Source organism: Sebastes fasciatus, chromosome 22 (genome assembly GCF_043250625.1).
Source record: "Sebastes fasciatus isolate fSebFas1 chromosome 22, fSebFas1.pri, whole genome shotgun sequence".
Taxonomy (NCBI): domain Eukaryota; kingdom Metazoa; phylum Chordata; class Actinopteri; order Perciformes; family Sebastidae; genus Sebastes; species Sebastes fasciatus.
The window spans coordinates 1,424,056-1,440,763 of record NC_133816.1 but is presented as its reverse complement, the minus strand read 5'-3'; the positions used below and the strand labels follow the sequence as shown (position 1 = coordinate 1,440,763).

At 39.6% G+C, this 16,708-nt stretch overlaps 1 protein-coding gene across 3 annotated transcripts in view; it reads left to right on the top strand.

Moving 5' to 3' along the window:
* clcn5b (chloride channel, voltage-sensitive 5b) overlaps nt 1-16,708 on the top strand; it is a 61,586-nt gene that overhangs the window by 9,146 nt on the left and 35,732 nt on the right. The window contains exon 1 of one of the 3 annotated variants that reach the window (XM_074623203.1): nt 9,791-9,947. The exons of the other annotated variants lie outside the window; for them this stretch is intronic. Coding sequence (XP_074479304.1) covers nt 9,893-9,947 — 55 coding nt within the window. The 5' untranslated portion in view covers nt 9,791-9,892. Of the gene's footprint in view, nt 1-9,790; nt 9,948-16,708 lie in introns of those variants that run through there. 3 annotated transcript variants of the gene reach the window in all.

Here is a 16,708-nt window from a genome sequence, read left to right as displayed (position 1 = left end):
CAGTGTTTTGTGTTGATCAAAAGAAAGACCACCTTTCCCATGAGCTCCCTTTGCTCTCTGGAGGAAGGGAGCATGTTGCTGCTCGTCCAGGCCGTCTGGCTTCGCTGCCTCGGTGTTATTTTTTGTTTTTGAAGAACAGAAAGACAGAAACGAGGTGATAACAGACTGAAACAGTGCAGGCGCTGGGTCTCTGTACTGTTTTTATTGTCCTCATCATTTTCTTCAAATACTTGAACTGATCAACATCTACAACTGTTGACACCACTTGACCTCCATCGTTGTAGTAATGATTTATTAACGAGAGGAAGCACAAGGATGGTTAAGGAGCTGCTGGTTTTGAAACAAGTAGTCACACATCTTTTTCAGGTTGTGGTTTGAGTGAGATGGAAGGATTTTATAGAGACACAAAGTCCCCCCCTTTGTCGTAGTATCATTTAGTTTTGTGTGAAACCGCTCAGTGAACTATATCTCACACAATATACGTCACCAACGCTAGCTAACGTAGCTGTGTTCCAACGTTATCTGACCTGATGTGTTTTATCCAGAGACTCCTGGTCTTTGTATCAGCCGAGAAGAGAAAGAAGGATCAGACGTGTTGCTGGTGTGACTTCATCCCAGTAGGAAACACTCAGACATCGTAGCTTCAGAGAGAGAGAGACGTCACTACCACACTTTAGGGTGTGTCGTCTTTCTAATGACGTATTTTCACAGTCTGATACTTCAACAGTTTTACAACAAACTGACACTTTCCTGACTAAATTGACAAACATCATATGTGTGATTCATGGCACAAAAACGGGATACAAAAAATTTGTTTCTCTCACTGTTAACTACTGCAGATATTTTTACTGAAATATGGTCCCATAGTGGTCCACTGGAAGGGGCGGGACTTTGTCTCTCTACAGCCTGTGACAACTGTGAAGTCTCAAAAGGCTTCACAGAAGTTGATCCGATACCAGTATCAGAAATGCATCCGATGCTACGGGATAGGGTATCGGCCAGTACACCAATCTGTGCACTGATCCGATACCATAGTTTATTAACCCACAAAAAAATTAACTTGTCGGATATCAATTCTTCTTTGCCGCTTCAAAACAGTATTCTTCACTGTGCTGTCGCCCTGGATGTATCATGGCTGCCACTGGCTACTACTGTTTTAAAGCAGAGAAGAAGAACTGAATGCAGGTAGTCTGTCACGTGACGATAGTAAACAACAACAGTGCGGTGCTGGTGGAGAGCGGAATGGTAGTCAGAGCGAGGAAAATGTCAGCCATTTGTATGTAAGGCTTCCGTTTCGAGCAGTGGCACTAGTGTTGCCTTCAACACCAGCAATCTTATAAAACATTTGAAGACGTATCACGCGAAAGAGCATGATACAACAAAGATAATAATCACATCACATACATACATGGTCAGTAGTAAACAGCTGTTAAATTATTATATTCTTAGGGCTGTCAATCAATTAGAATATTTAATCGTGATTGCATGATTATCCATAGTTGATCGTGATTAATCGCACATTTTTTTATCTGTTCAAAATGTACCTTAAAGGGAGATTTGTCAAGTATTTAATCCTCTTATCAACATGGGAGTGGACAAATATGCTGCTTTATGCAAATATATATATATATATATTTATTATTGTAAATCAATTAACAACACAAAACAATGACAGATATTGTCCAGAAACCCTCACAGGTACTGCATTTAGCATAAAACAATATGCTCCAATTATAACATGGCAAACTGCAGCCCAACAGGCAACAACAGCTGTCAGTGTGTCAGTGTGCTGACTTGACTATGACTTGCCCCAAACTGCATGTGATTATCATAAAGTGGGCATGTCTGTAAAGGGGAGACTCGTGGGTACCCATAGAACCCATTTACATTCACATATCTGGAGGTCAGAGGTCAAGGGACCCCTTTAAAAATGGCCATGCTAGTTTTTCCTCACCAAAATTTAGCGCATGTTTGCAGCGTTATTTAGCCTCCTTCTTGACCAGCTAGTATGACATGATTGGTACCGATGGATTCATCAGGTTTAGTCTAGTTTCATATGATATCAGTATCTTCACTCTAGCTTTAAAACTGAGCCGCTACAACGTAAAAATCACAAGTTGTGTTAATGTGACGTTAAAACAAATTAACTTTGACAGCCCTCATTTTTGTTATCACGCTGGTATCGGATCGGTACTCGGTATTGGCCTATACCGCAAGTTCAGGTATCGGAATCAGTATGGGGAAGGAAAAATGGTATTGGAATATCTCTACTTAGTGGAAAACAAAACTACATTTTATTTAAAACTGGACCTCATCCAGCGTTGTAGAGGAGGAAAAAGTTTCACAAAAAAAACACCAGGAAAAAGAGAGGGAATTCCCCTACCACAGTGATAAAGGAAAATGAAGTAACAGTCAAACTACAGTATATATGTTTTATACCATTTTCATGTAGAAACACCATCAGATGTTGATGTTTCTGGTTTTATGAGGTGTGTTTATGAATCTTGCTTTGCTTACCTTACTCTTTTTACTGCCAGCTATTTGATTTGTTTAAATCTGTTCCTGTTGCTTTATCACCACGCCGCTGTTGTATAAATCATTTCCTGCCAATAATATTTTTATTGCTAGTTATATTGACATTACATCCTGCAGTGCTGCTGTTGTAGGCAGTGGACTTTCTTTAGTCAACGCCTTCCTGTGTGACTGGTGATGTCAACAGGATATAATGATTGACAAGGGATGAGTCAGAGCCTCGGGTACACTGGGTCTGACTGTGTGGAGCTGTTTTAATATCTCAGTGTTTACTTCACATGGGGCTGCAGCCTGAAAGAGGAATAGGTAAGGTGAGAAAATGGAAAAAGAGTTGAATGAATGGTCAACTGAATAAGAGGAAGGGCAACGGCTCTGGCTTCTGCAGAGAGTGGGAAAAGTAACGGTCATTTTGAAAAGCCATACATTTCACAACAGCTGTTAATCGGTCACGGCTTTGCCTCCATAGTAGTAAAAATTCCTCTTTAATCCGTGCAAGGAGGAAGGGATTGGCTGGGCTTACATACAGACGTAGGCAAAGTTGTTGGTACCCTTCAGTTAAAGAGAGAAAAACCCACAATGGTCACTGAAATAACTTGAAACTGACAAAAGTAATAATAAATAAAAATTTACTGAAAATGAACTAATGAAAATCAGACATTGTTTTTGAATTGTGGTTCAACAGAATCATTTTAAAAAACAAACTAATGAAACTGACCTGGACAAAAAATGATGGTACCCCTAGAAAAGATGTAAAATAATTTGACCGTAGGGACATATTAAACTAAGGTGTGTCCTGTAAATAGCATCACAGGTATCTTCAAACTTGTAATCAGTCAGTCTGCCTATTTAAAGGGTGAAAAGTAGTAACTGTGCTGTTTGGTATCATGGTGTGTACCACACTGAACATGGACCACAGAAAGCTAAGGAGAGAGTTGTCTCAGGAGATCAGAAAGAACATTATAGACCTTCATGTTAAAGGTAAAGGCTATAAGACCATCTCCAAGCAGCTTGATGTTCCTGTGACTACAGCTGCACATATTATTCAGAAGTTTAAGGTCCATGGGACTGTAGCCAACCTCCCTGGACGTGGCCACAAGAGGAGAATTGTTGACATATTGAAGAGACGGATAATACGAATGGTAACCAAAGAGCCCAGAACAACTTCCAAAGAGATTAGAGGTGAACTCCAAGGTCAAGGTACATCAGTGTCAGATCGCATCATCCGTCGCTGTTTGAGCCAAAGTGGACTTAATGGAAGACAACCGAGGAGGACACCAAATCATAAAAAAGTGAGACTGGAATTTTCCAAAATGCATATTGACAAACCACAAAGCTTCTGGGAGAATGTCCTTTGGACAGATGAGACAAAACAGGAGCTTTTTGGCAAGTCACATCAGCTCTATGTTCACAGACGCAAAAATGAAGCATCCAAAGAAAAGAACACTGTACCTAATGTGAAACATGGAGAAGGCTCGGTTATGTTATGGGGCTGCTTTGTTCCATCTGGCACAGGGTGTCTTGAATCTGTGCAGGGTGCAATGAAATCTCAAGACTATCGAGGCATTCTGGAGCGAAATGTGCTGCCCAGTGTCAGAAAGCTTGGTCTCAGTTGCAGGTCATGGGTCCTCAAACAGGATAATGACCCAAAACACAGCTAAAAACACCCAAGAATGGCTAAGAACAAAACATTGGACTATTCTGAAGTGGCCTTCTATGAGCCCTGATCTAAATCCTATTGAACATCTGTGGAAGGAGCTGAAACATGCATTCGGAGAAGGCACCCTTCAAACCTGAGACAGCTGGAGCAGTTTGCTCACGAGGAGTGGGCCAACATACCTGTCAACAGGTGCAGAAGTCTCATTGAGAGTTACAGAAATCACTTGATTGCAGTGATTGCCTCAAAAGGTTGTGCAACAAAATATTAAGTTAAGGGTACCATCATTTTTGTCTAGGCCAGTTTCATTAGTTTGTTTTTTTAAATGATTCTGCTGAACCATAATTCAAAAACAATATCTGATTTTCATTAGTTAATTTTCAGTGAATTTTTATTTATTATTACTTTTGTCAGTTTCAAGTTATTTCAGTGACTATTGTTGGTTTTTCTTTCTTTAACGGAAGGGTACCAACGATTTTGCCTACGTCTGTATTCTTCCACAGTTAGGAGCTGTCTGCCGGTACGACCACAGACTTACTGGTAAACCCCAAGAAGCTCCACTGGTTCTATTAGAGGTTAAGTGCATTGATACAGCTCTTAAGTGGCAGCCTCATAGTCATAATCATACTCACCTAACCTTTAAGATGTGTGACTCAAACACTGAATGACTCACAGTTTGGTTTTTGAGATAAAACATGCATTAGCTTTTTGTGACTGAGATCAGTCATGAGGCCAGAGCTCCTGGTGAGATGTTGTCGACACAGTATAAGCCCGCCCACCCAGCTTCTCACTAAGGTGTAGGAATTTCACAATAAGTTGGCGTCATGTCGGGCTGGGTGTCGGTTTAAATATGGCTGTAAATAGCTATTATAATCAGGACCAATTAAAGGAACAGTGTTTAGCATTTAGGGGGATCTATTGAATGTAATATTGATAAGTATGTTTAGTGTATAATCACCTGAAGCTAAGAATTGTGTTTCCGTTAGCTTAGAACGAGTTGTTTATATCTACATAGGGAGCAGGTCCTCTTCGCGGAGCCCGCCATGTTTCTACAGTAGCCCAGAACGCACAAACCAAACACTAGCTCTAGAGAGGGACATTCACGTTTTCGCGTCGGCCACCGTAGTTCTCCTACACGCTTGGCACACAGAAGAAGTTTCAGTTGGTTTCAGTCTGCAACTTAACCACTAGATGGCGCCAAATCCTACACACTGCACCTTTAATCTACCAATTTCCTTTTTTCGCTAAATCAATCGCTTGGTGTATATGTAATGTCGGAAAAAAGTGAAATAGTAATGTAATCAAATTCCTTGTTTTGTCTGACTATCAATTGACATCACATAAGATTAAAAAAGCAGCAAATCCTCACATTTAAGAAGCAGGAACCAGAACATGTTTACCTTGAAAAATGACTGCAATTTTCCAAATAGTATCTGATTAAAACATAAAAAATAAGGTTGACTAATCACTGGTTCCCATCCTGGTGGTCCCGACCCTCACTAAGGGACGCCAAAGCTTCACGGATGGGGGATATTGGATTATCATTTAAGATATGAATTTAAAAATACACTGTTAAATCAACCGAAGAGCTAATAGAACAAAGGCCAGGCCAGCCAACACTGAATTTGTCAAAGAAGAAGAAGAAGAAGCCTATTAAGTATGAATGATTGTTAAAAAAAAAAAAAAAAATACATAATGCAGACAGAGAATTGTATTAAAAGTTCCTAAAATAAACAGGAAAACTCATCTCTGGTGCAACATTCACAGGAAATAATCTGCTCAAAATTGATCCAAATCACTCGTTTTACACAAACATTCTGCTGTTATTGCATTCACTATGTGGATTAATTGTACAGTTTATCAATTGTTTTGTACTGTTATTTTGATGCATTGAATATAATATAAAATATCCATAAAATATGTCACTTAGTCAGGGGTCATCAGTTTACTCAATGGGGGCTCTTAAGGAAAGAGTTTGGGAACCACAATGGCTAAATCAACCAATTGTTTCAGCTCTAGTTTGAACGTGATCGATATAAGTAGCAATACAATACGTCAGTTTCGGTGACAATACCAAAGGTAATTGTTTTTGATACCTTAGTTTGGGAAAATTTCGTTGAAATACTGCATATTGCATCAGTATAAGCAAACGTTTTCAGTTTTAAATCAGGAGATATGTGATCTAAAAATATGTAAACAAGCCGAAGAATTTCATTAAGCAGTCAATGCCATATCTCAGGACTTGACACTTTTTTAAACTTAAAGGTGCAGTGTGTAGGATTTAGTGGCATCTAGTGGTGAGGTTGCAGATTGCAACCAACTGAAACTTGGCCCTCTCTACAGCCAGAGTTTGGTTTGTCCGTTCTGGGCTACCGTAGACACATGGCGGGCTCCATGAAGAGGACCAGCTCCCTCTGTAGATATAAACGGCTAATTTTAAGCTAACAAAAACACAACAATTCTTATTTTCAGGTGATTATACACTAATGAAAATATAGTTATTATTATTATATTACATTTCTGCCAATAGATCCCCCTAAATGCTACATACTGTTCCTTTAATGCTGCAGACTTTTCAGTCAGTAGTACTTTAAAAAGTATTTACGTTAAATACCCAGCCAAGTTTTTTTTGTATTGAAGTTTATAACCATAGAAATAGAATAGGAGTAGAATGGACATTCACATTAAAATCAACATACCATTGCCATTGCGACCGTTGTAGTGTGCTCACTTCCGTATAAACTAAACCGACTTACGGCAAGTTGTGGACTCACTGAGGTGAGGTTTTGCAGTAATGACTAAAACGATCAGTGGAGTAGTAACGTTACCAAGCATAGAGAGAAAGAGGAAATGAGTAGAATTTAACAACTTAACACTTCATCCACACACTCTTGTCACAGCGTAGGAAAGCACATTGATACCGCCAGATGAACTTTGTTCTGCTCATTTTCTCATTTCTTACTCAGCTGGGTAGTTAGCTAGCTTGCTAATTCTGCCATGCTTTAATGCTACACTGGTTACAGAAAATGAGCCAAACAGGTTAGCTGGTGGCTAACAGCAGCCCCGGGTCTACTACTAGCCAGCTGTCCATCTCCAGAGCTGCGTCCGCAGTAGGGCGGGTCATGCCTGCGCTATAGTAGGACTCATAATATCGCTTCCCAGTGAGCTACAACCACAATTTACGGCCCCACAGACGTGTGTTGTCACCATAACAACTAACAACAATCGCCGTTGTCTTTACTATCGTCAAATGACCAGGCAGAACTGTCAAATGTCTGTTCTACTCCTATTCTATTTCTATGTTTGTAACACTGTGTGGACGTTGTGGTTCAGTCCAACTAAACATCAATGAAAGGAAATCCCGACTTGATAGAAGTTCTTCAGAAGTGCTTCATTTCCTGTAACACCCGAGCCAGGTTTTCAAGCAGGACGTCATATCTTCATATTTTCTTTCCAGTACGTGGAAAAGATCTTTATCTTCTTGACATGAAAATTAATCGAATCAACCGCAGAGACGCACATTCCATCTTTATTCAATTTCCTCTGACCCAGTAAATACAATTTTTAAATGTGGTCTTGGCAGCGTAATGACAAGTCCACGACGTCAACATGTTCCAGAGATGCTTGTTTGGAGTCGCCAAGCGTCACAGGGGTCACATGAGATGCCAATTCCCATGGCAACTAGACCACAGGAGTTCAAGGTTCAGACCCTCACTGGAGACAGTGTGTGTGTGTGTATCTTTCTGTCAGCCTTTTAAATATGTGTGTGTGTACAAACTGCAAATCAATGTGCATTAGATAACACACTGAGTACGTTTTGGCAGACAGCGCTGCGGCGGTCTTATCACAAAGGCAGCGTGTTGAATGTGAAGAATTAAAGGTGTGTGTGTGTGTGTGTGTGTGTGTGTTGATATTCTGTGGAAATGTAAGATTATAGTCTGTCCTGTCCCCTCAGGACACAGTGCGTGCTGAGCTCAGCATGACATCCCTTACTGGAAACCAGCAGAGTCACTCAGGGACTCTGTGTTTGCTGACCCATTTTCTGAGAAGTACTAATACTGGATCAGTTTGCACCGTGCATGTTGAAATCTATCTGGGGTTGTTTTGCCTTCGACATGTGAAGTGGTAGACAGGATTCTTGTCTGTTTGGTTGTTTCATTGCACCACCATGTGTCTGTTTTAGAGCGGATGAAGCACGGTGGCTCAGTGGTTAGCTCTGTCTTTTTAGAGACATTAGCATGCCTATGTTTTTCCGTTAACCTTGTGATAGAGCTTCAGCTCCTTGCACTGGACAGTCTATAGAGAGTAGATGGATGCTTATTAAAATAAATTGCATCAGTAATTAAAGTTACTGTGAGGAATGTTTAACTGGTTATGAAACAGTTTCAATTTAATACTAATGCTTCTATATGATCTACATAAGTAAACGAGACCCTCAGCGAGAAGACTGGCTGTTTGTATATAGTTATTCTTAGGGCTGTCAATCGAATAAAATATTTAATCGTGATTAATCGCTGTTCAAAATGGGAGATTTGTCAAGTATTTAATACTATTATCAACATGGGAGTGGACAAACATGCTGCTTTATGCAAATGTATATGTATATATTTATTATTGAAAATCAATCAACAACACAAAACAATGACAGATATTGTCCAGAAACCCTCACAGGTACTGCATTTAGCATAAAACAATATGCTCCAATCATAACATGGCAAACTGCAGCCCAACAGGCAACAACAGCTGTCAGTGAGTCAGTGTGCTGACTTGACTATGACTTGCCCCAAACTACATGTGATTATCATAAAGTGGGCATGTCTGTAAAGGGGAGAGTCGTGGGTACCCATAGAACCGTCACTATGACTGCTTGACACCAGCTTACCACTTTTACTTCCTGTTAACTTGTAGTATTCAGAACAACCACATTGTGTGGCCTTCACCAGGGTCCTCCAAGGCCAGAAGCTCACAATGAAGTTAATCACATAATTTAATCTTTGCATAATTTGCTATTCGTGACTAACTTTGGGTTCGGCTTTTGACATATTTTCCCAAGAAAGTCAAGCCACCAGACAGGAAGTAAAGGGGAAAATAGATGCCACAGTCCAGTCTCAACCGTTCACTGTAAGCTGAAACCTCTGCCAGAAGAATTTGATTGTGGTTTAGCCCTATCTACTTTAAATACACAGTACTACTGTTTGTCTCATGGAGGTCTAACTCAGAGCTTTTTTGTGAGGGGAAGTAAGGTAACATACCCCTGAGGTCGGAGCAGGGTTAGAAGTAGTGGGTTCGTTTCCAAAATGTTAAGTTTAGTTTGTTTAAATTCTGTTCACTCATTAATTCTGTGAACTGTTTTTTTCAAATATTACATCAAACCTTGTTACGCAGCACTGTGCATCACACAGCCTCTCTTCCTGGCAGGGGTCAAAAGGTCAAGACCTTATAAACACAAATTACCTCCTTTTTACGCAGTGAACCACCTCGGCCAATCAGAGCGAGCTATAAAGAAACAGTTCCCACCAGCTCAGCAAATCACCATCTACTTCACAGACAGATTAGCCAATCATGACTCATTCCCAGAGCTTTCTGGCCAATGAGGTAGTGCTCTGTTGGAGTCCACTTCCTTGAGGAGTTCAGAGGAGGGAAGAGCTCTCCAGTTTGAGTTTTAACACCGACTGGATACTCAAGTTTTGGGGCAGGAAAGCAGCGATGGACTGGGAGTTCTGGAGTACGAAGCTGGATCAGGATGTTCTGGTTGAAGATGGTGAGTTTGAGCCTCAGGAAGAGCTTCTTTATGCTATCTGATAAAATCTGTACTCTGCTCCCATGCTGAGCTTTAAATGCAGTTAGAAGACAGGCTGTCGTCATCTCTTCTTAGACTGCTGACAAGGGTCATGCTTGAGTAACAAGTTGTATGAATTTTCTTCACTGCAGGTCTCTGCTTTTACACGTATTTAAATGGTGTTGAATTGAATTTGCCTGTTGTTGTGTTTTTGCTGATACTTTTAACTTTAACACGGTGCAGTTTAATCATTAAGACCATTTACGACCCATCAGGCCCTGACTCATGTGGTTAATGTTTCTGTGCTGCAGCCTGCATGAGAGAAATAAACCTTGTTTGGTGCTTTCTTGGTGTGTATACAGCTGTGTAAGTCGGTGTGTATTTGACACCGAGGTCTACAGCAACAGATACATGATGAATTCCTAACGTTCGTATCTGTGTGTGTTGGTGTATTTCCTTCCTCATACATGTTTGGAGGCTGTTTTGTCCCTTTTTATACGGTCATGACTTTGCATCGGAGGTCAACTCGGATCCTTACCACTTGTTTTCTTTTGTTGTCTTTGCTTTTTTTAGTCCACTTTATGTAGAGCAGTGAATATTTGGCTTTAGTCTGCTTTCCCCTTGTATATTTTTGCTCCCGTTTGTCTTTGTCAGATCAGATTTGTCCCTTTTTTTTAACTTTTGAAAATTCCTGTAGTTGTGTTATTGTCTTGGAGTGTGTTTGGGTTATGTGATTTCATTCTCTCGAGGCTTTACTGAGTGTTTTGCTATCATGAATAAGGTGCAAAGGTCAGTCACAGTTGTTGTGTTTTTAATGCGGCAAATCCACCCAAAATAGAACAGGCCACACAAGGACGTGTATGGTTGTAATGATTTTTGGTTATATGAATAATAACGTGCTACTATCATCCAAAGCTGGAAAACAGAGAAATCTAACCAGACAAAGGCTGGTAAAAATATGGCTGTGGGTCCATACTGTATATCTTTCTACAGTGGATGATTTTGTATGGAGTCATAGGAGTTCCATAATAAAGAATTAATCTGTAAAAGAATAAAGAAATAAATGTGGAAACATAAAGAGCAATAAATAAGTAAATAAAAATATGAAGAAATAGAAATAGAAATAAATAAAATAATAAATAAATCATCTGGAAACATAAAGACAAATAAAATATAATATAACTATAAGCATTTTCCATTTATTTTTTCCATGCATTTGTTCATTTATTTCTGTGTATATATATATATATAATGTTTATATAAATGAGACCACTTTTTCCATTTACTTATTTATTGTTATATTTATTCCTCTTTATATTTCTACATTTATTTTCTTCTTTTTTTTTACAGATTTATACTTTTTTTTATGGTACTCCTATGACTCCATAATTTTGAGGATTTAAATAGGTTAGAAAAATATGGCGATGTATAACATGAGACAATAGAAATTCATGTGCCGATTTTGGCATCCCATATTTAATGTGGAAGTGGATTAATCAGAAACAGACAGTCCCATCCAGTTATTTTATTTTAAAGAGTTTTCAAATGAGTTTCAAGAAAATGTACTATATCGTGAGATCATGATAAGAAAGATGACTTATACTGCCACCCATACTGTAGGTCTAGACAGTCAAAGACAATGTGTGCTTTTGTGATTTCTCTTATCTCTTAAAGGGATAGTCTTGGTGTTTCTCAGTGGGGTTGTATGAGGTACTTCTCCATAGTCAGTGTATTACCTACAGTAGATGACAGTCAGCACGCCCCCAGTTTAGAGAAACAGACAGGAGTACCAGCACAGGAACAAAGAGATGTACTGCTGTGGACGGGGGCAGCAGCAAAACTTATTTTAGAAACCTAAAAAAATCAATATCAGTTCAAGTATACGCTATATTTAGAGTATTTTCACTAGTTTACCTTGCCATGAGACAGCTATACAGTTCTATCTATCCTAGTATCTATGCTCTCGCCAAATCAACCAGACTCCATTGGAAAAAAATAGTAATTTTACCTCACAGAACACAGGGGTTGCTGGTCTACCGCTGCCTCTATCGGTTAGTTTGTTTGTGTTAATGTGTGACGTTTGTGAATCTGAACTAACCCTTTAAAACACCAAAGTCTGGTGGCTTTGGCGAGAGCATAGATGGATACAATGGCTTCAGTTCCCCATCGGAAAGGGCTGTCTGACAGCGAGGTAAAGCACTGAAAATATTCTAAATATAGCGTACACTTAAACTGGTATTGATTTTTTTTAGGTGGCTAAAGTACATTTTGCTGCTGCCCCCGTCCACAGCAGTACATTGCTTTGCTCTGGTGCAGTAATGTTGAAGAGATGCAAAAGTATTAATTATCCTGTTACTCTTTACTAAGGAGCTTTCTATAAATATAATTAAAGAAATATGACAGATGGTAGCCATAGTTGGATATGATTATGCCTACCAGTTTAAAAGGATAGTTCAGGTGATTCTCAGTGGGGTTGTGAGGTACTTCTCCATAGTCAGTGTATTACCTACAGTACATGGTCATGTGCAGGATATGCATCCCAAACAAGCCAAACATTTCACATTCATTCGTTCCACCCCAGTCCTGTACAGGGTCATGAGAGGTCCGCAGCTTATCCCAGCATGCATTTATACAGCGAGGCGAATTGATTGAAGAGAGGCAGTAGACAGACACATAGTACAACAAATTGTTAGCACAAGCTAAGTGACAAAATGGTTTAAACTAATAGGAAGCAAAACAATGTGTGACTGCTATTATAGACACCTGGATCTAGTTACATTTTAGGTTTCATTACCATCAGCTGACTCCTGTAACCTTGTAGACGGTGATGGTAAGTGGAGACAGAGAGTTTGTAAGAAAGACGTGGCAGAAGATATAAACAGGTTTTTCCACCTGAAGTGACCCTAGATGCTATCAGTGTGCCGGTGAGGAAGTGTGTTAGTTATACTCACACATAAACAGTTGTTTGTTCAGAAGTTAATTCATGTGGAACTGGTGCTACTTGTTTTGCTTTTTGGTGCAGTCTGACTTCCTTGTCCCCTTTCTAATATATTTAAGTTACTGTTTGAAAGTGTTTTGATATCTCCCAGTCATGGAACCTTGTTTGTGTTTGGCTAGTGAATCTGCAGAAATAACAAAGTGAAGCAGTAATATAAATGTACACATCTATTCCCAGTAGCTGTTTTTTCAGCAGTACTTTCACCTTGCTTTTATCCTTTTAAAGATGCTGTACATTTTTTTTTTTAAAGTTTAATGTAATTTAGCTGTTTATTAGATGCAAAAGCATAGCAAGTATATATTTGTCTAAATACTAGTCACTTAATAGGACGCAAACACCTGACAAGTAATATTTCAGTGAGATATATGGACTTGTTTTTAGCATCTGGAATATCTTGTTAAAGCTGCAGTGGGTAGAAATGGAGCAAATATGATTAAAAAAAGTTGAGACAGGTAATCTGAAAAACATCATGTTCCTCTGGTGTCCTCCGGTGCTCCTAACGGCATCTGCAAGATTTCACAGACTGGAGGAAAACAACCAATCAGAGCTGATCTGGAGTCTGCTGTCTCTGAGCAGCTGTCAATCACTCAACAACTCTGATCAAATGGTCAAACTAGGCAGCGCTGATCAAATATGAATCTAATATAATCTGTTACTGTAATGCCTATTTCTCTCCTCAGATGTTCTCAGAAAACATCTTGTAGTGTACTGTTTAGCTGTAAAATGAGAAAGTTTGTGACCCGGCAGCCATGTTGAGATCAGTTGAGGAAATACCAAGCACCGCCCACCAGCCGTAGCACAGCCAATAGGAACGCTTTCACTCTGAAATGACCTGTGATTGGTCAAAGTCTCCCGTCACGGACTAGATGTTCTAAAGTCTGAAAGCAGAGCCATGAGGAGGAGCAGAAGTCTAGTTATCTCTCAGAATACTTGAATTACAATATGCTGAAAGGTTATTATGGGATATTTGCCCAATGATGCCAAATAAATTGTTGCTTACTGAATCTTTAAGTGTAAAAATATGACTTTTGAGCACCGGCACTTCCTAATACTTGTGAAATATAGCTGAAAATGAGTTTCCCCAGCTAATTTCAAGATCTCTTTTTATCTTGAAAGGCCTAAATAATACATCTTAATCAAAGAAATGTTACCAAGTGAATTTTCACTTGTTCCACTTATTCCAAGCAAAAAACACTTTGTATTCATTTTTTTGTTTTGTTTTTTTACTCTACTTATTTTTGAAGTGGCCTTTTTTCCAGTGGGGTGGCTTGTATTTGACAGGTGTTCTTGTTTGTTGGTGTCACGGTGACAGAGAGGCAGAAAGAGAGACATTCTTGAAGTGTTTAAAACCAGTCTAACTTGTCAGCTCAGGTGTATTAAAGCTCCTTTTGTTTGAGTGGATGCCAGTGTTCTCCTTCCCCATTGTCATGTTAGAAATGTGGCCGGTGTTTGTGAAGCAACGATGGTGGTGTAGATTAAGATTTTACTATTGCATAATGGAAAGTGTGAAGGAATCCTGAATGTGTGAGCAGCCATTGTTGTGTTTGAAATATGGTATTATGGTCTCTTCCTGCAAACTTTACGCTGACACTATAACACAGGCAATAATTTAATGGTGATCTTTCTGAAATATGAGATGAAATAATGTTAAAGTGAGAAAACATGCCTGCGTGACCATCCTGCATGTTCGTTTGCATGTAGATCTCCCGTCAGTTTCTGTTTCCTGACGCAGACAGGAAGCACCACCTGCACCGTCATGTACATGATCATCATCATCTACATTCATATAATGTCTTCCTTTAATACTCCAATGAAAGCCCATTTTTATTTTGGCTCAGGCGATTGGTTTGCTCCCATAATGACCCATCTCAGCTCCGTTGTAGGTTGCTTCCATACAGCGTAAATCACAACTTCCTGCGGTGTTTCCTGTTTCTGTCCAGAGCGGTTTCTCATTGGTCGCGGTTGTGTGCTAGTTGTTGCTGTGTGTAGCTGAGACGCTGCCACGTACTCGAAGCTCTTTTGTTGTGAGCCAAATGCAGCTGAAGACGATCTCATAGCTTTGTGTGTCTTTGCCTCAAACACTCACTAATACAGTGTTGTCAGGAGAAGTGTTATCAATATTACAACAGCAGGTTACAATACACATTTTCTGTTGCTCCGTTGTGCCCATTTTCTTTGCTCGGCAATAATAGTGGGTTTGCTACTGCTAGCACTTTCTCAAGGCTTGTGCATGAGTGTGCATGCATCCAGATTGCTGCTGCTGATGTATCCATCTTTGGAGGACAGAAAATGTTCTTGTAAAGAGATTCATTCTGTAAATTATGTTGATTTTAGATATTGAAAGATCAACTTCAAACTATAAGTTAGTGATCCCCCCCACCCCCCTATTATCTAGCAGTCAGATGGTCCATGTGTCCATCCAACACTTTGATATTAGGGGTGGGCAATATGGCCCAAACCTTCTATTACTGTATAGGTCCTTTTATATCACAGTAACGGTATATATCGTGTCACAGTAATTGTTCTGTGAATTCAATTAAGAAATGGTATAAAATAACCACATCGTACTAAATCACATTTGATTATTTTCTTATTTGGAACTTCCATACAAACAAAAGCAACCTCACATGAGACAACAGTTGAGTTAAAAACAAAAGACTTCTTTCAAAATGGAAGTTTTAAGTTTCCTGAGTTTAAATGGTTTCAAGTGTTACAGGTTTTAAGGTTAACAGGAGCAAATAAATACCAGCCTGACACTACCTTGCAAGGTAGCTGGATTTGCGAGCTTGTGATATCGCAAGATCACTACAGAATCACGAAAGCGGTGGAACCATTTCTACCGTTGCACATTATATACCGTCACAGCCAACCCTAGTTGATATCCAACTCAAAGACTCCAGAGGATGCTGTACAAGGATTTTGGAGCCAAATATGATCTCACATCTAGCACCAAAGTTCATATGCACGGTCCATAGAGAATTATTGTTTTTTAAAATGTAAATCAGCTTTTATTGTCACACATTGTACCCAGCACAGCACACAGGGGAATTTAGTCTCTGCATTTAACCCCTCCTAGTGTTAGGAACAGTGGGCAGCTACTATATAGAGCATTTTGGGGTACGGTGCCTTGCTCAAGGGCACCTTGGCAGTGCCCAAGAGGTGAACTGGCACCTCTCCAGCTACCAATTCACAGTCCGTACTTGGTCCGCGCGGTGACTTGAACCAGCGACCCTCCGGTTCTCAGGCCAAGTCCCTACAGACTGACCTGAAATTCATGCTCAAAACCCTTTTGATTTTATTAACTCGAAGACTTTTCCCCCTGTTGTGGAAACTGTAAATTAATATCCATGAAATGATGCACAAAACACTGTGAGGGTTAAAGTTTAAACATGATTGTATCAGAAGTCAGGCAGGGCATCTTATGGACTCTTTTCCACAGTACAATATACATATAGTACCTCAGAGAACAAAGAACCACAATAACATTGCCTCTTAGCCAAAAGCAAAAACACTTTTCATCCAATCCTAAACTTCCAAATGGACAAATGATCCTTGCATGCAGCGTCCGTGCAGGTCATAACCTCAGCTCGTGTTATTGGTCAACGTTCCTGAACATCGTATAAAACAGTCTCTAGATAATCTGAGTGAAATAATGGTAAACTAATGTTTCCTAACATTTTTCCTACATTTTTCACCACACTGCTGAGGCTCAAACTAGGGATGCTCATTTTGAAAAATGTTCTTA